Below are 23,038 nucleotides of genomic sequence, written 5' to 3' on the forward strand. Positions count from 1 at the left end.
CATATCACTATCTGGGTTCCCAGACATATCTGAATATTCAGTTACCCTCAAAATTGGTGTGTCGTAGAGATTTGGAGGAGTGACCGCCGCATTCACAGGATCTTAGTCCATTAGCGGTCTCTCTGTGGAGGCATGTGAAGGTAACTGTGCATGCAGTGAAGATAAAAAACTTTGCGCACCTCAGGAAGCGCTCTGTAGATATTTGAGATTGCGTTCGGGTGCATGTGTTGGTTAAAGTCCATGAGGAATGGATGAAGAGGGTATCGACAGTCTTTTAACTTGCCAGAGAACACGTCTGGTACACTGTGTAGCCGTTATGTGTTGTCACAAGCATTTGCATGCTTCAGACAAAATATTAAATAAGGCGAGAATTGATAAACCTATGCTCAAATGAAGGGCGCAACTGTTTTCTCGTGCTGATTTCTGTCTGTCTGCTATGTCAAATGACGCCTTTCTGATCTGAAAATTACGAGGTGCGTCCAACATGGCGGGCTCCCAGATGACCAGTTAGTTGGTAACAGAGTCTCACAGGATTTCTCCCTCACCCAGCAAACACTAAATTTCTGTTTATCCATCTGGCTTGTTTTACAAAGCGATCTAACACCTATGGATCGCCCTACAAATGACAATTTGAGTATCTCTCTGTTTAAGTTTTTCAGAAAGCTGTCTCGCTGATTCTAGAGCTGCGAAGTGTGACGTGTAAGTTCTTGGAGCAGAACCAGTTGGCAATAAGCTGTACAACTTCACATTTTTGTAAAGGATTTATTTAAATAATTACGAAAGAGAAATTAAACAGATGAGCACTGTGGTTTTTGTATTCAGAATGCACATGTTAGAGTGGTAAGCATCTAAAAATTTCGAAAAATGTTTGTGGACTTCAGTGAGCGTAGTAGTGCATTTATCATATAAAACAGGATTTTCAAAGACAAGCTGTGAACTGGAACTGTTAACGGAAATGAGACTTAAATTGTAATGATTTATTGTTTTATAAACCTAACAGATCAATGTTTATTTATCACTGAGTTGTACATGGCAAAGAATATCATAGCATATAACTCATCAGGAAGACAGTATTTCTCTCCAGAAATCCATCCGTTCCTTAAGGAAGTCTTGACGATTCACAAATTCCAATTTCATATCCAGATAGTTGGATGCAGTCGCCGTCAACTTTTCCCACACCACTGGACTTCCAGATGGAGCCGGATCCCTGGAAAACGAATGACAGTTCTGTGATATAACATGTGCAGCCGCGAAAAGTATAACCTACAACTACGCTGCTCTCTAATAACTCCAACATTGCACTTATTTTGTATCTGTGCGCGAGCTGAACCAAAATTTTTAGTGTACAGCAAACTATAATGAAGAACAATAGCATTTTGTCACAAATCAGGAATAAGAAATAAAAACCATGTTCTAAAACATTTAAGAAAGTGGACACCAAAGTTGATAAGTTACTGTCTAGGTACAGCTATACAGAAGTTCCACACGCAGATTAATGTCAGTGTGATAGACATGAATTGCACCTGGAGGACAACTGGTTGTCAGAAAGTGGAACCCAGTAGATCCTGTGAGAATAAGGGAAGGATGAACAGTGAGTGTGGGTCAGTGGCAACTACAGAGGCAGTTGAGTCTGAAGACGATAGGTGGTTAAATGCTTGTCTTTTTGGAAATTGTAGACCTTGTTAATGATTTTGAACCATAGGAGATTAGGCCAAGAAAGACCAAGATTCTATAATCTGTATTCGATGTTACTCATCAGAAGTGAAAGCTCAATAAAACTTCGGTCTTTTCTTATAAATACAGTGAAATATCAGTGTCACTGCCAATAGTATGTAAAAGGCTTCTTGAAAGTGGTACACGGACGTCCAATCGGATGAGTGTATTTGATTAGGAATGCAGGCTAGATCTAGCTAGAAGTTTTTTCTATTGCCATCCATGAAACATCTGCGAAAAGAATGTCTCAATGAGTAAATTGACGCCCAATCTATATTACCGTAATTTACTCCATGGCAAGACTGCATGACACAAACCTTTCTACAAAATAACGGTATCATGGAAAACACAAAAAGGGTAGTAATGACTATACATTTTCAGGAGTCTAGTCGCCGATTAACGTTACATCAAGTTGTAGGAGGTCAATGACTGAGGGATTTATTGCTAGCGCACTCGAGCAGATGTAATTTCGATAGATTGCTCACGCACTTCCTGCGATATGTAAGCTATAATAGAATCGCAGACCAGAGAGCAGCATCGGCTGCAGTAGGAGCTGTGTCGGCAGTAGCGGCGGTAGCTCGCAGTCGGGCGGTTGGGCCGGTCGTGCCTGAGCGAAGTAGTATACGGTAAAAATAGTCGCGCGTATATTGTTACAACTAAATTTGTACTATTGTTATATCAAGTCCCATGTAAGTACTTTTAAAAAATCTTTTAATAATAATCTTTTTTATAAAATTAACTTTTGACAATCATACATCTGAATTTAAAGAATTTACTAATTTCTGCAGTCCGTGGTCATCCCGATTATCGTAAAGAAAAATGAGTTGTTTCTTTTTATACATGACAAATCTAGCGGCCAGCATTGCACTGGGTTGGGCCAGAAAAATTTCTTATAGGAGCAGATACATATGCGTTATCCTGTGACTTCTTTGAGGTAAGAATTTTCAATTTATTCAGAATGATCTTTGAGGGCCATGACGCAGCACTGCTGACGTACAAATTTACCGGTTTATATTCACAGTCAGTTAATTATTGAAAGGTTATATATGAGTCACACTTTTTTTATTGGGAGGTTAGTCACGTTATTATTGCGAGGTTACGGAACAGTATTCTGTTGGGAGATTACACTAAATGTTAATATATAGATAATTTCATACATATTTTTTCTGTTGGGAGGTTACAAAGCATAAGGAATATTCGTAGTAATTGAATACGTAATTTTTTTAGTTGTAGAATGTATCACTGTCACGTGCTTCTATTATATATTTTACAGCAGTCAAGTAGTGTAAAAATCGACTATTTATTACAGTACTAAGCGTACTGTGTATTTGCAGTCGTTCGTATTTGCAGTCGTTCCATAAACGTGGCTCGTTTACTGCACAGGCCTTTGCACTTGGTGACTATTCGAAAGTGTATAACACACGCTTGTGTACAGGACAAAACTCCAACTAACTAACAGTTCAGTATTTGATGTGAAGGAACCTTCCTTAAACTTCATATATTGTCAATCCACTGTCAGTTGACCGAAACTACACTGATTCGAATAGAAGACAAATGTTTAGTAATAAACAATCAAACCTTAGTACGACTTGGGATTCAAACACCATGAAAAGATGATATCAGTGTGCTAAACTTCCAACGAAACACTCCTCAATGACAATCACAAGGAAATTAACAACGTTATCACTGCGCGGATTGACGATAACAATGGCGGAATTATTTACTTGGACGCACAAGGTGGCACCAGGAAAACGTTTCTAATAAATCTATTTCTGGCGAAAATACGTGCTAAACAGCGCATCGTTCTTACACTGGCATCATCCGACACTGCAGCTACACTTATGGAAGGAAGACCAACTGCACATTCCACCCTACAACTACCGTTGAATATAGCCGAATAACAATTACCAGTATCTAACATCTCAAGAGCATCTGGACGGGGTGAACTTCTAAAGCAAGCTTAAATTGTTTTCTGGGACAAATGCACAATGGCTCATAACAAATCACTCGAAGCCATGGACAGAATATTACAAGTTTTGCGAGGAAACTGAAGTGATCGGAGGAGCTCTATTCATAGTTACAGGAAATTTTCTACGCTTCCTGTTATGCCCATCAGACGAGATCAATACATGTTGAAAAAGATCGCCTCTCTGGCCACACATACGAAAACTGCGACTAACAACAAATATGAGAACTGAACCATCGTAGGATGAAACAACAGGTCATTTTACTCAACAATCGTACAAATATTCGAAGGCACATATCGTACGGACCAGACGACCGCCCTCATTAAACTCAACAGGGATTTCTGCAACGTAGCCATTTCTGAAAGCGAACTCATCTATGAAACTCATCCAAACATTGTTCACAATTTTATCAATCCGGACTGGCTATTCGAAAGGGCAGCTAACAATAATATTGTCGACTATATCAACTCTAATATTCAAGTGAAGATTCCTGATGAAGAGAGAATATACAAATCTATCAACACGATGATAGATGTTGATGGAAGTGTTAACTTCCCTACAAAATTTCTAAACTCTTTACAACTAGCAGTAATGCCCTTACAGTGACTTCGACTTAAAGCTGTATCTCAGATCACAATACTTAGAAATCTCACTTCACCAAAACTATATAACGGAACAAGGATGATCGGCAAACAGCTATAGAATAACATCATCAAAGCCGAACTCATGACTGGAAAGTACAAAGCACACACACTATTTATCCCCAGAATACTACTGATATCTATTGAGCGGCCATTCCATTTTAAAAGCCTGGAATTTCCAATGAAATTAGTCTACAAAGATCAGGGACAAACCTTAAAATACTGCGACATCAACCTCAAAGACTCCTGCCTCTATCATGGTCAATTATACGTAGCTTGCCGTCGAGTAGGAAATTCGAAAAATTTGTACATGTATACCTCGGATAACAAAATGGAAAAATGTTGTTTGTAAAGAAGTACTGTAAATACTCGGAATATGTTATCAATAGCAACTTTTTACCTCTTATACTTTAACAAGTATTGTCAATAGTTAGAGTATGTTTCCAATATTTTTTTACCTCTTATGCTTTATAGTTTATCCTTTTATTCCAACTACTAAACAATCGCATGTCAACTCCCTGACCGAAGTCGGGTATCACAGCTTGTGGGACGTAATCGAGAAGTCAGTTTGTGCACAAAATACTGCACCGGCAACACATTCTCAGTTATGGGCGGCGGTAGAGGCAGCATGGCTCAACATTTGTGCTGGGGAGCTCCAATGATTTATCGATTTATTGAGTCCATACCACGTTGAGTTGCTGCACTACGCCGGGTAAAAGAAGGTATGACACGATGTTGGGAGGTATCCCATAAGTTTTGTCACCTCAGTGTATCATGTGCGTCTTGTATCGAAGCTCACGTGGGTGGCGTGGTACACTGCTGTGCCAGCAAATCGTATTACGGCGAGTGACTTCCTCACGAGAACGAGCCCTCTTGCCTTAGTCTGGCGCTGTTACAGCCTCATTAACACTCTCTTCAAGTGACTGATGATTCAGGACGCTATTGTCAGCTAAAACTAAGTAATCAGAATCATTATTCGCAGGACTTACCCGTATTTCGGGAAATTGGTCCACAGTGTTGTCAACTGACTTGCCACCTTCCCATCGTTGGAGTTAGGGTCCGTGTCTGGTCCCAGTATGCCTTTCGGAAACAGATACGCGGTTTCCCCGGCATGCATCATACCTGCAAAATATTTTTACATCAGCTATATTTGAGAATGTTTCAGACTATCAAGGTCTAACTATATTTTTCATGAAAAATGCTAAACAGGTCCATATGAATTGTCAGTACTTCTGTTAAAAAATCGTGGTAGAATGTGCAACAGTTTCTCTAGCTGACGCTAACTGTTCAACAACATAGTTCAGTCTGCCAATAAAAATGTGTTAAGTATGCAAATGGTAATCGATGGAGCCACGACGTCGTTGTTTCTTATTGCCAGAGAAGTACTAAATAGAATGATTCGATTACCGATGCAGACCATATTGAGAACAGCTAAATACAAAATTAGTGGTTTTTCAAGGAAGAGAAAACCAAAGATTGTGAATTTTATGCTGGGGAAATCCTTACGTTTATGAAGGCAGACATGATCTACATTGGTAAGTACAAAGAAGACTACGTCAGGTTGCTGCCTGAGACTTACAGCTACTTTAGGCTAAGCGTATAGTCAATAGTGTGTCCGCTTAAATGTTACAGAAGCATGCAGAAAAAAAATTACAGAACTGTCGTCACTTGTGAATAGCACTAAAGCGGCAAGTTATACCCGCTACATCTCACATTTCGGATGCAATACTCATCGGCAAGGCGGGGAGGGTTGGGTTGGGTTGTTTGGGGGAAGAGACCAAACAGCGAGGTCATTGGACTCATCGTATTAGGGAACGACAGGGAAGGAAGTCGGCCTTGCCCTTTCACAGGAACCGTCACGGGGCCGGACGCGGAATTGAACCGTCGTCATCCCGAATGCGAGTCCAGTATGTTAACTACTCCACCATTGCGTCAAACTAGAAACACCAAATAATAATTTGTTTTTTTCTGTCGTCACCTACACAAAAAAAAGTGAACGCTTTGAAGAGAGCGACATGATTATAACGTATAATATCTTCGATCATGCGGAAGTGGTTAGGAGAATATTTCAGTCTGTCAACTATGCGTTGCTAGAGGCATGATTTTTGAATGGATAGCAGGGACAAACAGTCTCAAGATGGTGTTCTAAAACTGCCTCGGAAACTGTATTAGCTACTTACCCCTGAGCTAACAAACTAGATACATTGCCAACAAACACGATCGAACTTTAGCATTCACAGGAGATCACGACATAACTATTGCAATATCATTGATCAATAGTAATGAACCAGAACTTGAAAAAGTAGGAAGGTATTTCTCCTTAACACGGCTGACAATTAGAGACCACAATATATACGTTTGTGCCGTGGAAGACGGTGCTGAATTATATTAGAGAATTACCGCGAATTCAGGGAATGTGGCATAGCAGATTGAAAGAGGCCGAATCCTTGTTGACAGACAAATGGTCAGCAAAGTCAATAGCGTGATCCGGACAGTTATGCGAGAAACGATTAACACCTTCTGATATAGATCCATCCTATGCTCTTTCGTTCCGTTGTCATAATAATGAATATCCATCTAGATAGCGGTTTTTGCTCCACTGTTCATGCAGCAGAATTGCTGGCTAGATGCTCGCTCACTATGATGACACTGAAATAACATTACACCAATACTGAAATATTAAATACAGTCATCTGAAACATTTTTTCCAGAGACAGGTAGACAGTTGCTACTTTCGACTGCTATATGGCTGGGCAACTGACAAGTAAAAAATTGTCGTACCGCATGATTGGCTGGAACAACATGATGGGCGTATTCAGCAGCGTAATAGGAGAAGTTTTACCTGCGATTTTTTTTCCGTCAGTGCATACACTGCCTAACACACTAGTGAAGCATCCTGAAGACGTCGTCGCATGTTTATGTTACTTCGTACACATACACAATATCGGCTGGTATGTAAATGATTAGACTTGTAAACAAGCAGAAAGATCACCAGAGCGCATTAGTGCTGTTGCTGTTCGTTCAAAAAATGGTTCAAATGGCTCTAAGCACTGAGGTCATCAGTCCTCTAGAACTTAGAGCAACTTAAACCTAACTAAGGACATGACACACATCCATGTCCGAGGCAGGATTCGAACATACGACCGTAGCGGTCGCGCGGTTCCAGACTGAAGCGCCTAGAACCGCTGGCCGGCTGCTGTTCATCTTAAGTATTGTTACTAGACTGGCACAGTATACAAGGGGCCTGAATGATCACTGTGAAGGTCATGGAGATGTTACGTACTAGAATGAGGCAGCGTTATGAAGACCCTAGAGAGTGTGAAAGGGGCCTCAAAGTGGGGCTCCTTCGGCCCATCTGTCAAGTCGTGCAGTATCCAGATTTGTGGGACATTCGGATGTTGGACTGCGTGAGAACACCAGGGCCGGCTGACGTGTCGTCAAGACGCCGCTCCAACAAGTCTGGCCATCACAGGGGAGGATCGCCGTAATGTGAATCAATCATTCGTAACCTCACCACATCTGTGACCGCCATTCGAGAAGAAGTAATAAACCCCCTACAACATTCTGGGTTATAACTAACAGCTGGTTGGAGTATACAGAACACGGACTACGACGTCTTTGTCCCATGCGTAGACTGCCGTTAACAACACAAAACACAATGCTGGATTTGGAGAGATGCCATGACTGGGAAGAATGGAATGTGGGTCCATGGGGTGAACGGTGTTCGGAGATAAACAATAGGTGTGCACAACCCAGCATAACCATCTTTGAGAGAACAGTGGCATCCTGGGGAAATGTCCCAGTTTTCCAACGGTTTAGAAGCCCTCTGCAGGGTCACTCCAGGCGTCATGGTTTGGGGAGCCGTCGGGTATGACTTTATGACACGGCTGGTAACGGTTGAGGGACCTCTGATGACACAGCGGTACGTCACAAACATCCTGCCTTCTCAAGTCTCATGCGACAATATCGTGGTGCGATTTTTCGGCAGGGCAATGCTCGTTCATACAAGGCATGTGTCTCTATCAAATGACGTGGTAATGTTGAGGCACTCTCGTGACCAATAAGATTCTCAGATGTATCCACGATAGAGCATGTGTTGGGCCAGCTCTGGTATCAGCTCTGCTCCGATACAAAAATCCAGGATATCGAGGACCAGTTACAACGTTTGTGACGCAGCTTGTTGTACGAGAGGATTCATCAGCTATATGACATCCATCGCAGCCAGGCCAGAGGGGGTGCAACATCTTACCGAAAAGTAGGTTCATATTACCTAGATGGCTCAAATCTGACTCGATTAGTGAACAATGAAATAACATTACATACGCTTTTCTTCCTCGAAGTTTCATTTAACTTCCTCCTACCCTTATGGGCGTTTCAATTTTTTTCTCAAAATGTATATGTAAAATCGGAAGCTCCATGAATATGTTGGCAGATGATGTGGTTGTCTGTAACAAGGTAGCAACGTCAGTAGCCTGTATCGAAAGACAGGTGGATCTCTATAGGGTTGATGAATGGTGCAAGGACTGGGAGTTGAGCCTGAGCGTAAAGAAATGTAACATAATGAGCGTACGTAGGAGAAGAATTTCACTAGGGTACAGTCGCGTTGTTGATGACAAACTGCTAGCAACAGTGTCTATATTAAAATATCAGAAACGACCTTCCGTAGAATGACCACATAAAACAAACAGTTGGATAAGGAGATGCCAGGCTGAGATTCATAGGAATTGATCCACGAAAGAAGAGGCTAACAAAAAAATTGTTCGACGGATTCTTGAGTGTTAGTTATGAGTCTGACACTCTTACCGAGTTGGATTAATAGAAGTGGTAGAGGAGATCCAAGGACGAGCGACGCGTTTCGTCATGGGGTCGTTTAGTCGTTGCGCGAGCATTGTGGAGATGTTCAACAAACCCCAATCGCAGACGATGCAAGAGAGGCACAGTGCTTTATGGAGACATTTGCTATTGAAATTCCGTGAGAATTAGGTCTGACACAAAGCATATTACTTCCTCCAACATATGTCTCGCGAAATTATTACAACGTGAAATTTCGAAAAATTAGAGCTAATAATACGGGGATTTATCGACAGTCACGCACCATTCACGAATGGTGCAGACAAGGGGGGGGGGGGGGGAGGGGAGGGGGAACCAAATAGAAGTACCAGAAGTACTTTGCGCCACCCACCATCAGGTGACTTGTAGATGTTGATGCAGATGAAAAGCAGTGCGTCGTAAGGACCACTTACCGTATTCTATAGAGCCGGTTCCGTTGTAGCTGAAATAATAGAAGTAAACTGGTATGTTGCTGGAGTTCGCCACGGCCCTAGCGAAGGAGTCCGCTGGTTGTATGAAGTACAGGTCGGAAAGCAGCTGCAAATAAAAAGTTACTTTGTAGAAATATCTGGAGACACTATTCAAGAGCATCAACACATACAGAGTAGTACTTCAGGAGGCTGATATTTCCCCCTGTAAGCATATACAATGTTTGACATTTGAACCGTCGTACAACAAAACTATTGGAAGAACGCAACTTAGACGCAGTGCTTAAGCGACCGGATTTCCATTAGGGAGCAGAAGGGGTTCAAATCTCAATCCTATTTTCCATATTCAGATTTTCTGTCGTTCCCCAAATGGTTCCAGATAATGCCGGTACGGTTAATCTGAAAAGGACACGACCGATTTATTTTCCGATCTTCGGGGAATTATTGATTATTTTTGCCTTTAACGACACTATTGTCGACGGATTGTATCTTCGTACCATCCGAGGAAGAGGTTACGGCAGTGGCAGATGCATGCTCTGCTGACCTCCGAGAATCACACTCACTGGAAAAGAGATGCACAACTTACATTTACCTAAACGTGAACTAAGTAAAAGAAATAAGAATATCTTCCACGTATAAAACACAGCTTAACTCTATTAGAACTAGAAATTTGCTTCTAGTCTTTGTACTGTGTTCGCCTTCCCTAACATAGTTCTCACATTCTCGTTCCATTTCATATAGGTTTGCAACGTTACACCCATATATTTAAACGAATTAACTGTGTCAAGCAGGATACTATTAACACTGTATCCAATCATTACAAGTTTGTTTTTCCTACTCTGCCACAATAACTTCATTTTTCTATATTTAGAGCTAGCTGCCATTCATCTCATCAACTAGAAATTTTGTCTAAGTCATCTTGTACCCTCCTACAGTCACTCAACTTCAACACCTTACCGGACACAACAGCATCATCAGCAAACAACCGCGGATTGCTACCCATCCTGTCTACCAAATCATTTATGTATATAGACAACAACAGCGGTCCTATCACACTTCCCTGGGAACTCCAGACGGTACCCTTGTGTCTGATGAGCACTCGCCGTCAAGGACGACATACTGGGTTCTATTAGTTAAGAAGTTTCCAAGCCACTCGTATGTCTGTGAACTTCCATATACTTCGTTAACAGCCTGCAAAGGGTCACCGTGCCAAATTATTTCCGGAAATCTAGAAATATGGAATCCGACTGTTGCCCTTCACCGCAGTTTGCAGTGTATAATGTGAGAAAAGAGCAAGCTGAATTTCGCTTGAGCGATACTTTCTAAAACCATGCTGATTGCTGGACATAAGCTTCGTAGTCTCAAGAAAGTATATTATATTCGAACTGAGTATATGTTCAATGACTCAGCAGCAAACTGCAGTTAGGGATAGTGGCCTGTAATTTTGCAGGTCCGTTCTTTTATCCTTATTACATAGTTATTGGAGTCAACTGCACTTTTTTCGAGTCGCTTGGGACTTTGTGCCCGGCGAGAGTTTCACGATATATGCAAGCTAGGCAAGGGGCCAATGCCGTAAAGAATTCTTTTTAAAACCGAATTGGGATTTCATCGGGAGCTGATGATTTATTTTCTTTCAAATCTTTCAGTTGTTTCTCTACGCCAGGGTTGCCTATTACAACGTCATCCATACCTTAGTCTGTCCCATGGTCAAATTACGGTATGTTTGTACGATTCTCCCGTGTGAACGACTTCTAGAACGTTTAATTTAAATCTTGTAAGAGGCCGAGCATATGTAATTTCGATGTATTGCTCATGCGCTGCCTGCGATATTCAAGGTATAAACGAATCGCTGACCAGAGAGCAGTGTTGACTGAGTAGGAACTGTGTAGCTGTAGCAGTAAGTTGTTGCTAGTGGCTAGTCTGCAGTCTGTTCTGGTCTGGTATAGTGTATCGTGTTGGCTGGGCCGGTCGCGGTGCAGCGATGCCGGAGCCTGAGTATTATTGTATAAGGTAAAAAAAAGCCTCGCGCATATCTAGTAATGTTATCTGAACTCCCATGTAAATCTTTTAAAAATGTCCTAATAATAATCTTTCTCATATAAAGTCATTTTTTACAAGCATTTATTTCAATTTAAAGAATTTACTAATTTCTCCAATCCATGATCATTCCGATTGTTGCAAAAGAAAAATCAGTTGCTTCCTTTCATAAATGACAAATCTATCGGCCAGCATTGCACAGGACTGTGCTAAAAAAAATATTGTAAGAGCAGATATATATGCGTTATCCGGCGACTTCATTGAGGTAAGAATTTTTCTCTTTTTATTCAGAATGATCTTTCAGGGCCATGACGCAGCACTGCTGACGTCCAAAATTTACCAGGTTAAATTCACAGTCAATTACTGAAAAGTTATAAGTGAGCGACAATTTAATTGAGAGGTTTAGGAATTTTTGTGTTTTGAGGTTACACTAAAATGGTAACGAAATTTTGTGGGGAGGTAAAAATGGCAAAGAAATTTTGTAGGGAGGTTACAAATGTGAAAGAATGAATTTTGTGGGGAGGTTACACTTGGCAACAACCGGCCAGGATCGTATTTTCTTTGTGAATTTCTGAAAAGTAGTCATACATCTGCTCTTATTTACTTAAATGCAGTTTGCATCTGGCGCAACGCATTTACTAATTTGTCACTCTTTCTTTCACAGATCATCAGCAATTTATTGCTCTTTGTTGTAATTGTTTGTTCTATTTTTGCTTCGTCTTTGTTTCATTTTTGTGCTTAATTTTGATTTGTGAAAAATGCCACGAAAAACTGTTAACAGCACATCGCGATGTGCAATGAGTGAAATAGCCGACTCAAATAATTTGACCGATAATACTTGTGACACCCAGTGTAATAGTGATAATCCTCTAATTACAGATAATCAGTGCGTGCCGATCACTAGTAATGATTTTAATGCTAATGATGAGCAAACAAATTCAATTGTGTCCTCTGTTAATTTAACGACAATTGATGACGCGGCACTTTCCGTTACAATGAACGCTGCCCAGTTTAACACACCTGATCAGCAAAATTTACACAGTGAACAGATAAATATTGCTAACGAAGGTGAAAATATACACAAACCACGTCAAATCTATTTGATTCCGATGTAGTGACCAACAGTGCACATCCCATTGGCGAACCTTTTTGTGAATCAGATAATGCCCAAATGGTTGCCGGTACACAAAACGTGACATATGCAGATACACCATCACACAGCACAGAGAATACAGCAGCTAATTTTGGCATGGATCGATTTATGGCATTATTGCTACAACTTAATGAAAATCTCAAACAGCAAATTAATGAAAAATACGACAACCTTAACGAATCGAACAAACAACTTAATGAAAAACTAGACAGCAATTCCAAACAACTTAATGAAAAACTAGGCAACAATTCTAAACAGTTGAATGACAAACAAGACAACAATTTCAAACAGCTTAGTGAACAGATTACAGCCGTTGCCGTGCAATGTCACGATACTAAAGAACAATTACGTGAGGAAATTAAGGCTTATGCTAGGAACAGTAGTGAAGAAATTAGATCTGTGGCACAAGAATTAAGTAATACACATGCAGCCACAACTAAATTACTTAGAGATGAAATTAGAGCAGTCGCTAAACAATGTTCTGAAAACGCAACACAGTTACGCGATGAGTTTAAATTAATGTCAGCAGAACTTTCACGCACGCTGGATGCGAAAGTAGACGCGAAATTTGACCAACAGATCAGCCAAATTGATGAACGTTTTAATCACCACCTACAAAACAATGAAACGCGTTACAGTAAATTTATACTGGAACAGAATAAGGTAAAGCAACAAGTCATGGAAACAATTACTGCACAGAGACAGGAAGATAAGCGTAAATTGTTTAGGCAAAAACATACGTAGACAACAATATTGCTACAGTATCAGACGAAATCAAACAGTTGAACACCGAATTGCATAATGAAATCTCCGGTCTTAAAACAAAAACTGACACACACACATTAGACTTTCAGACAATGACCAACAGACTTGAAAAGTTGGAACTAATACAGGATCCCGATGCCATCAAAGCAGACGTTAAAAAATTGAGCAAAACCACACGTAAAGTACAAAAACAAATTAATGCTTGTGATACTAAAAACGATGATCAGATAAAAGCACTGACTGAAAAATATGATGAATTGGCCAGTCGTATTGACGTTATCGAAAATAATAATGATACCAAATCAGACGATACGTCACCAGTTTCGCTTAATCAAACACCCGAATTCTAAAATTTACAGCAGACGAGCAGTGAGATAGGTTCGTAAAGTTCGTAAAGTTTACGTAGAAAATTGTCAACGTTACAGCAAGAAGTGACAGAGATGAAAAATATTTCAGCCTTTAACACATCACAGCATACGCTACTTTCCGAACATTTGTCAGACTCACACAACCAGTATAATTTAGGTAATTTACAGAGAGTACGTGAGTTAGATTCCGAACAGTCACAGACAAACAAATTATCATACAATCCTGAACCTGTTCAGACATACAGAGACGGTCATTTTGATTACAAGCACTTTCTATCCGTGAGAAAATTTAAGGTATTTAAAAATGACAGAACACAGATTCACGCTTTGGACTGGATACGACAATTTGTTTTGGCACTTTCATCAGCTTGGCCTGTAATGCAGAAACTAGAATTGGACTGGATACAACAATTTGCTTTTGAATTTTCACCGGCATTGCGTGTAACGCAGAAACTAAAATTTATTTGCAGCGCGTAAGTGACCTCAGGGGATTCATTACACTTTGATGAATATGCGCCGTAGTGTGCACAGGGCCCCGAGCCGTAGTAGTGCCATTTCATCTTTAGTTTTCTGCACTGCTGCCTTCTCTTTTACTATCCTTAATTCCATCAAAACAGCTCTTCAACTATTGATCTATCTAGGATTAAGGATGAGTAAAGAAAAACCTGATACGACAAGTTTTACCTGAAAGTGACAGTTTTCATTAGACACTTCCGAAATGACAAGAAATACCAGTGTAATTTTATAACAAACAAAATTTTAATCATCAGTATGTACAAGATTATCAGCAACAGCGAACACATTTTGGCAACAATAGAGGGTTTTCACCACAACAGTAACAAAACCAGCCGGTTAGCGTACCTAACCAACAATGTAATGTACAAGGTCAACCAAGCTTTAATGTTTCGCCGCCTAGACGTATAGCGTCGGCTCCACCAAATAATAACGCACCGCAACAAGGAAATAGTACGTACAGAAGACACATCATTTCAATTCCTATCGCAACGCGCCGTATAGCAATGATTATTATGACAGACGTAAATGTAATGAGCATAGTTTTCAGCGTAACAGCCGGTCTTACCAGCAGCATAATCAACCGCAACAACAGATTATCATGAATGAACCAGACAGTAGATATCATCCCGAACGTAATACGTCAGGACGAAATAACAGAACGTAATACGTCAGGACGAAATAACAGAACAGTTCAAATAGTTGAAATGCCACAGCATCCTCCCGAAAATAACAGTACCTCAGAAATAATTTGACTAGATACAGTGCAGAATGAATCTTCCAGCAACGCAAGCAATACTTTTGACACAGAGAATCTTGTTCACGAAAATGTTATTAGTTTTGACGACATCCGATACACACTTTTGCATGAAAGACAGAATCAAAACGTATGTAGACAACATCGTTATCGCAGCATCTAACTGGTCTGAACACAATTTGATTAAAAAAAAAAAAAACAAAGTTGCAAACTTTTCGTGCACAAGGACTTACAGTTAATCTTAGCAAATCGCACTTTGGTAAAACTTCTATAAAATTTCTTGGACATGTAATTTCAGCAGAAGGCATTGCGCCTGACCCGGAAAAACTTCAAGCTTTACGTGACATTACTGTACCTACGACGAAGAAACAATTACGCAGCTTTCTGGGACCCTAGATTATGTCAATTGACAGGTAAAAACACTATTTGGTCCTGGGATAGCCAGGCGCAGTCTGAGTTTGTTAATTTGAAACATGCCTTGTTGAATGCAGCTCTTTTATCACACCCAGATCTTACTAGAAATTTTTCCATTGCCACCGACAGATCTAACACCGCTTTAGGCGTACACATTTTTCAGGAAATTGAAGAAGACGATACTACAGTAATTAAAAAAATCGCCTTTGCGAGTCGCATTCTGTCACCTGCTGAGGGCAATTATTCTGTTACAGCACTTGAAACATTATGTGTTGTATGGGCATTTACGAGATTTAGGCATTTTCTTTATGGAAGACATACGACCGTTTACACAGATCATAGAGCTATCCAGTTTTTACTTCCCGCTAAATTTACACACGACAGATTAAGCAGATGGAAACTTTATTTACAGGAATTTAAATTTACAATTGTTCATATTCCCGGTACGCAAAATATTGTAGCAGACGCACTGTCCCGTTCTCTCAGCAACAATCAGCAAGACATCGCAACCAACTTCTGCCAAGTAAATTTTAGCGTCATGTATATTCAACAAGTTGCATTTGAAAATTTCATTTCGGCGTCATTACGAGACATAGCACAAGAGCAGAGTAAAGACAACGTATGGAAAGAAATTAAACACCTTTGGCGAGATAGGAATAATGTTACCATTAGAAACCATTACACTGTACGCAATAACATTCTGTTTCGCCGCTCTCACCCTGACAGCAACAACTGGTTACTATGCATTCCTGACGAACTTGTTAACAAATTAATTTGGTATACTCATTTAAGTTACGCACATTACGGAGCCAGAAAATGTTTTCTTATACTGAGACAGAACTGTTATTTTGCCAACATGGAGAAACGTGTTCGACGAGTTTTAGCGTCATGTAAAATCTGCCAGAAAGCTAAGCAAGACACGACTTCACATATTCCTCCGTTACATCCAATTGTACCCGTTAAATTGAGACACATGGCCGCTGTAGACATTTTTGGTCCGATTCCCAGATCTAATAGAGGTTTTTGCTACATGTTTGTCGCTGTTGAGCCGGCCGGGGTGGCCGAGCGGTTCTAGGCGCTACAGTCTGGAACCGCGCGACCGCTACGGTCGCAGGTTCGAATCCTGCCTCGGGCATGGATGTGTGTGATGTCCTTAGGTTAGTTAGGTTTAAGTAGTTCTAAGTTCTAGGGGACTGATGACCTCAGAAGTTAAGTCCCATAGTGCTCAGAGCCATTTGAACCATTTTTTTTTGTCGCTGTTGAACTCACTTCGAAATTTGTTACCTTCACTCCGTTACGCAAAGCTACTGCTAAATCTGTTTCGAAAGCATTTGTAAAACATTTTCTATTTCATGTTGGACATGTATTGAAAGTAATTTCCGACAATGGACCACAGTTTCGATCTGCTATATGGACACGTATGTTACGAGCAAGAAACACTTCTCCGATCTATATATCCAACTATCACGCTTCTTCGAGCCGTTGTGAACGTCTAATGAAAGAAATTGGCAAACTGTGTAGAATATACTGCCATAAAAGACATATTGATTGGGACACACACATACTCTCATTCCAGGATGTAATTAATTCCATACCAAATGAATCTACTATGCTATCTCCGACTGTTATATTGAAAAATGTTGAACCACCTAACAAAATTAAAGAATTAGTATCCTTTCCTACATCGCGTCGACTACGCCACCATGAAATAATTGACATTGCACTCAACAACATCAAACGTGCCGCAGAGCGTCGGAGAAGACAGCAAAAACAGGTTTGTACACGCCGTGACTTTCACATTGGACAGAAGATATTAGTACGTTCATACTATTTATCCAACAGAGGAAAGAATAGATGCAGTAAATTTGAGCTTCTATACGCAGGTCCATATCGAATTCGCAGCATTCCTCACCCCAACGTAGTACACGTCGAAACTTTGAGAACCAGAAAAAGCAAGGGCAATCACCATGTCTCCAATATTAAACCCTTTATTGAATGAACATACTTTATGATTTATCACACTGTAATGCCATTTCCTGATTTTTTATATGACCTTTTATGCAATTATATTTATATGAACACTTACTGATGATTATCATATTTTTTCTTGGCAAGTGCCCGGCAAGGTAAGGTTAGCAGGTCGCTTTTCTTGTCGTTACACATCAGACCGTGCACATTTTTCCAGATAAACTTACATATTTGATGACCAATTATGCAATTCCACCTATGTGATTACTTACTGATGATTATCATATTTGTCTTGGCAAGTGCCCGGCAAGGTAAGGTTAGCAGGTCGCTTTTCTTGTCGTTATATATCAGACTGTGCACATTTTCCATTTTTCGTGTATGTATGATTGTTTTCCTGATTTGTTTGTATGCACTACGAAATCTTTAAGATATAACAAACACCAGTTGACTTTGACATTTTTCCTTATGATATCTCAACATCGTGACTTTTTTTACATTTTTTTGCTACTACATTATGATACTCTGTGTACATTTCTTTTTTTTTTGCACTTGAAAACTGTCTATGTTTTTGACATAATACGTCTTCTGTCATGCTATGCTGTATGCTTAATTATATCACTAGAAACAAGTTTTTATTTAATGAGTATATGATTCAAACGCAAGATATTAATCCTTATTCGTCATTTTCAGAAAGCAATAACGTGTAAAAGAAATAACTTAAACAAACCACAGTGGATTACTATGAAATGGGAATTTCACCTTCGGAATGAACGAAAGAAAATGCAATATCTTGTCACGACGAGTAAATGGATCAGAATTAACAAACATTAACAATAATATACTATACACATCGTATGATAGTAGTCTTAACTAATTATGTTTCTTTCAGTTTACGAGGCGATTGATGCAGGCTGTCAGACAGAACTACACATCTTAGTTTTAGTGATGAAATATGCTAGAAATAAGAAACTCTATACTATGAATAGTTGTATGAAGCAAATGGTAATATGTATAATGAATAATGAAGTGTCTTTTTTGCAGATGATAATGAATGGTGATGAATAGTTATATGAAGAATATACTAATACGAATAATTTTGTGGGGAGGTTACAAACTCCTTTGCTCTTCTCAACTGGCACGCCAGACTTACATCAACAACAGCTTGCATATCCTCTGTAGAGTAGCCCTCGTCCCCAAAGTAGAACTGCTCCAGCTGCTCCGCCGCACGGGTCCGCTGCTCCTCCGTGGGCAGCGGCAGCTGGGAGCCGATCAGGGCCGTGAAGTTCTCCTTCATGTCGGCGATACCCTCTTCTGTTAGCATACCGGAGACTGGAATATACAAACAACTCTCCAGCATAAGCCAGCTTTTGCTTTAATTATGGCGTTATACGTTTGTGAAAAGGTACGTTTAGTAGCTTGTACTATAGTCTGTGGTGGACAGAATCTAGCCCCTGAGAGTGATTGCTACTACACAGGTTTACGTTACAAACCTATCAATGTCATATTAACACTTATGCCTGGTGGTTCTTTGCGATGCTTTTGATGTGTGTGATGTCCTTAGGTTAGTTAGGTTTAAGTAGTTCTAAGTTCTAGGGGACTGATGACCACAGCTGTTAAGTCTCATAGTGCTCAGAGCCATTTGAACAATTTTTGAGAGCCACAGGTGCATTTTATAGGCAGGTGCTGTTGCGCCGTGATGTCGATGTTGACCTTCAAGCCACAGGCCGACATCTCTAGTCGTTCAAGGTTTCTTTTTTTTTCTGAACATGAGCGTACATTAGAGCTGAAGTGATCAGCCTTAAGGGGAGGCTTACTATCTTTTGGTTCAAAAAATAATTTTTTGAAAATTGCGTTTTTGGATCCATAAAAGTGTTTAGAAGCCATCCCTGAAACGGTTTTTCCGAATACGGAACGGAAATATTTGTTATTGGCGATTGAACAAAAAAAAAAAAAAATGCACGTGCCTGAAATCGGCCTTTTTCACGCACCAGTTTTTTTCTTTCTGAGGACGAGTTATTGTGCTTGGGAGGAAACACACAAGATTCAAATGAAAGTTTGAACACGTGTGTTTGGAAGTTAGCACCCAAGGATTTGCATTGTGGTGCGAAGACTGTGGAGATTGCGACTTTTCTGGCAGTGAGCAGCTTCAACGAAGGATATTCAGCAATTCTGAAGACCATCACAACGATGGACGTGACCCTGGGACTCTATTCGACGCAGTTCGCCAAGCATTCATTCATCGGATTCAAGAGGCCGAAAACCGCTTGTCACTCGCCGTACGAGCGGCTGTGGAGCAGCGCAAGAAGGCCCAGATCGAGCAGAACGCCCTCTGTGAGGAAGAGGAAGGACTAGTTTATGGACCCGGAATAGCAGATTGAACGTAAGTTGCATAATACTGCATTTATATGTAGTCGATACTTCAACGCGTTTTTCTCGAAATGACTTTTTTTCTCTCTTGGTATGGTAACTTCAAATCTAGTGAACCGATTGGCATGATTCTTTGTTTCTGACGGAGCTAACTAAATTGTCTAGGACTTGTACCACGTTTGTTCCGATCCATCAAATATAAGTATTTTTACTTGGCCGACAAAGTCGAAAAATCTATGGAAAAAACCCTATTTTTATTTCCATTTTGTTTCCTATGGTCCAAATAACTTAAGCGTGGTACAACTCCTAGCGAATCGTGTATACTTCGCTAACGTCAACACAAGTTTGATTTGAGATGAGCCGGCTGACCTGCGACATATCGCGCGTGGCGGTCTACATCGAAATTTTGTTTCGTTCCGACGGCCTTTGCTCTTCGACATTTCTGGTCGAAGAAATTCCAGTTTTAAGAGGAAATATCAATAAACATTTTGACTAAGTTTGACATTTATATCTACAACAGGTCCCGAGAAAAAAATTCTCAAAGAACATGCTTTTTTCGGGCCAAAGATAGTAAACCTCCCCTTAAGAATGAGAATAAAGGCAAGGCGCGAGATTGTCCTACACAGGTCATTAATGGCTTTGGGACTTTACGAGAGCTACTGTCAATTTTGGAAACTAATGCAATTTGAACGTGCTGCGACCAATGTTCTCGAAGCTAAATGAATTAAAGTGTACGTGTTTTCAGCAGTGTGCAATGACCATACTTTCTCGAGAATCGAATACTTGAGCCAGAACGTGGTGAAACACGCAGAACTCGTACTCAGAATACCGGGGCGTTGAAAAGAAGACCTCTGCCACAGTGTACTTTACAGATCTCGATGCGGATTGTAAGTATTACAAAAATACAAGTGAGTCATATATGATCCAAGCAGAGTAAGTAAAGCCAGGGAATTCGCAGATCTTTTTACTTACAGAAGGGTATGATGATCCCCTCTCCAGAAGTGACGCCCAGAATTATGGGCACCTGGTTGTAGCTGCCTGCCTTGAGAACGTCCGCTGGATGCTCAACGATCACCGCAGAGTCCGACGGTGGCTCCACGACGGGCAGGAACGCCAGCGGCAGTGGACAGCGCTTCTCCTGTACGAGGGTCGCCATGTTAGTAAAACCAGAGATATTAGCTACTTTTAGGTCTAACTAAGAACGGTTCGGCATAACTGTATTCAACGTATCGCCTGAGCCAGAAACCTTTCTAAAGCGATCTGAAAGCAAACATAACTGTATACAACATATCACCTGAGCCAGAAAACTATCTAAAGCAATGTAAAAGCAAACACTTGATCTAGAGCACCGTTTTACTACAAGAAACTAGTCTCAATAGTAACAGCGTCTCTTTTCATAATGGCCAGTATTATTGTTTAGTACTTAGATGACTCTCTAGTCATGCTTCACAGGATTTTCCTGGTTATGTCAAGAGGTGTTTAGCAGTCTTAAGTCGAAGAAATTGCATGTTGTGCGCCACAGGTTTCTTACTTGGTTCCTTTGTTGTTTCTGACATAAATTAACGACCATCCTTTACTATTGACAAAACTTTCAAATTTAATACTTTCTTCAGCCTATACATGTATAAGATTTTAAAATGTAAAGCATAAGGCACGTCAAGAAGGGAAACAGTTCGGTTAAACAACGTCAGAAAAAAATCATAAAACTTCATAATGTGTCGAAAATAGACAAGATAAAATGAGTGGATGTATTAAAAGATAGCAGCTACAAAGGCAACAAGAAATAGGAAAGCAACTGGAACAGATGGATTTAATGCAGACTTAATTACATATGGAGGAAGCAACTGTTGGAAGCTAAAGAATATCCCTGAAAGCTGGAAAAAGGGTAAAGTAATAACAACCGTACACGTAAGGCGAAAGAAGCAACATTTTGCTGTAACTAAGAGTAATAAAATTTTTTGATACAAATTATAAACTATAAGCCGGAATTATAAGTGGTAGATTTCAAAGCATTCTTGCTAAACGTACGGCGTTTTGGAAAAGACACGCTATTTTAATTTTACAAGTTACTGAAAACGATATGAGTTTAACCAAGGAGCACACTTAATATTTTTAGATACCAACAAAACCTTCGGTAATGTTTTAAGAAAAAAACTCGAATATACCTAAGTGGGAAGGATACTCCTGAAATCTGATATCAGCGTGTCCGAAAATTTATCATTGTTTAGGATCTAGTTGGAAACTCTCAAACCTTGCCCAACAAACAAGGAAATTATACATCAGTACTGGTTGGTTGGTTGGTTTGGGGAAGGAGACCAGACAGCGTGGTCATCGGTCTCATCGGATTAGGGAAGGATTGGGAAGGAAGTCGGCCGTGCCCTTTCAGAGGAACCATCCCGCCATTTGCCTGGAGCGATTTAGGGAAATCACGGAAAACCTAAATCAGGATGGCCGGACGCGCGATTGAACCGTCGTCCTCCTGAATGCGAGTCCAGTGTCGAACCACTGCGCCATCCCGCTCGGTACATCAGTATTAAAAATACTTCTATACACTAACTACTCTACACTCATTTCAAGGAAAGAGGTGGGACTGACGGATGACATCGAAAAAGTACAAAGAAGCGCAACTCGTTTTGTATTATCGCGAAATATTGGAGATAATGTCACAGACTTGATAGTGAATTGGAGTGGCGACGGGATCTTCTCATGAAATTTCAATCACCAGTTTTCTCCTCCGATTGCGAAAACATTCTGTTGGCACGCACCTACATAGGGAGAAATGATCATCACGATAAAGTAAGAGAAATCAGGGCACGCACAGGAAAATTTAAGTGCTCGTTTTTCCCGCGTGCCGTTCGAGAGTGGAACGATAGAGAGACAGCACGAAGGTTGTTCATTGAACCCTCTGCCAGGTACTTTATTGTGAATAGCAAAGTAATCACGTAGATGTAGATGTAGAAAGAGAGTATTTTACAGGCAGCTTTCATTAATTGAATTAAAATTTCTCTGCAGAAAACCAAAACCACGGTTTTTATAGGAAAGCATGCGACATGGACTAAATTTTGTAGTTAATATTAAAATAACAGAAGAAGTCAAACACTTCATATACACTGATGA

The 23,038-nt window shown here is 40.3% G+C and overlaps 1 protein-coding gene across 1 annotated transcript in view; it reads right to left on the minus strand.

The window, feature by feature from the left end:
- Window positions 1-1,020: 1,020 nt before the first annotated feature.
- The window catches only part of LOC126095547 (acetylcholinesterase-like), a 47,046-nt gene continuing 25,028 nt past the window's right edge, over window positions 1,021-23,038 (minus strand). Inside the window, exons 6-10 of the mRNA XM_049910326.1 lie at window positions 20,894-21,059; window positions 18,705-18,883; window positions 9,565-9,688; window positions 5,311-5,443; window positions 1,021-1,207 (exon numbers count right to left, since the gene is read on the minus strand). Coding sequence (XP_049766283.1) covers window positions 1,060-1,207; window positions 5,311-5,443; window positions 9,565-9,688; window positions 18,705-18,883; window positions 20,894-21,059 — 750 coding nt within the window. The 3' untranslated portion in view covers window positions 1,021-1,059. The remainder of the gene's footprint in view (window positions 1,208-5,310; window positions 5,444-9,564; window positions 9,689-18,704; window positions 18,884-20,893; window positions 21,060-23,038) is intronic.

This window comes from Schistocerca cancellata, chromosome 8, assembly GCF_023864275.1.
Source record: "Schistocerca cancellata isolate TAMUIC-IGC-003103 chromosome 8, iqSchCanc2.1, whole genome shotgun sequence".
In the NCBI taxonomy this organism is placed as follows: domain Eukaryota; kingdom Metazoa; phylum Arthropoda; class Insecta; order Orthoptera; family Acrididae; genus Schistocerca; species Schistocerca cancellata.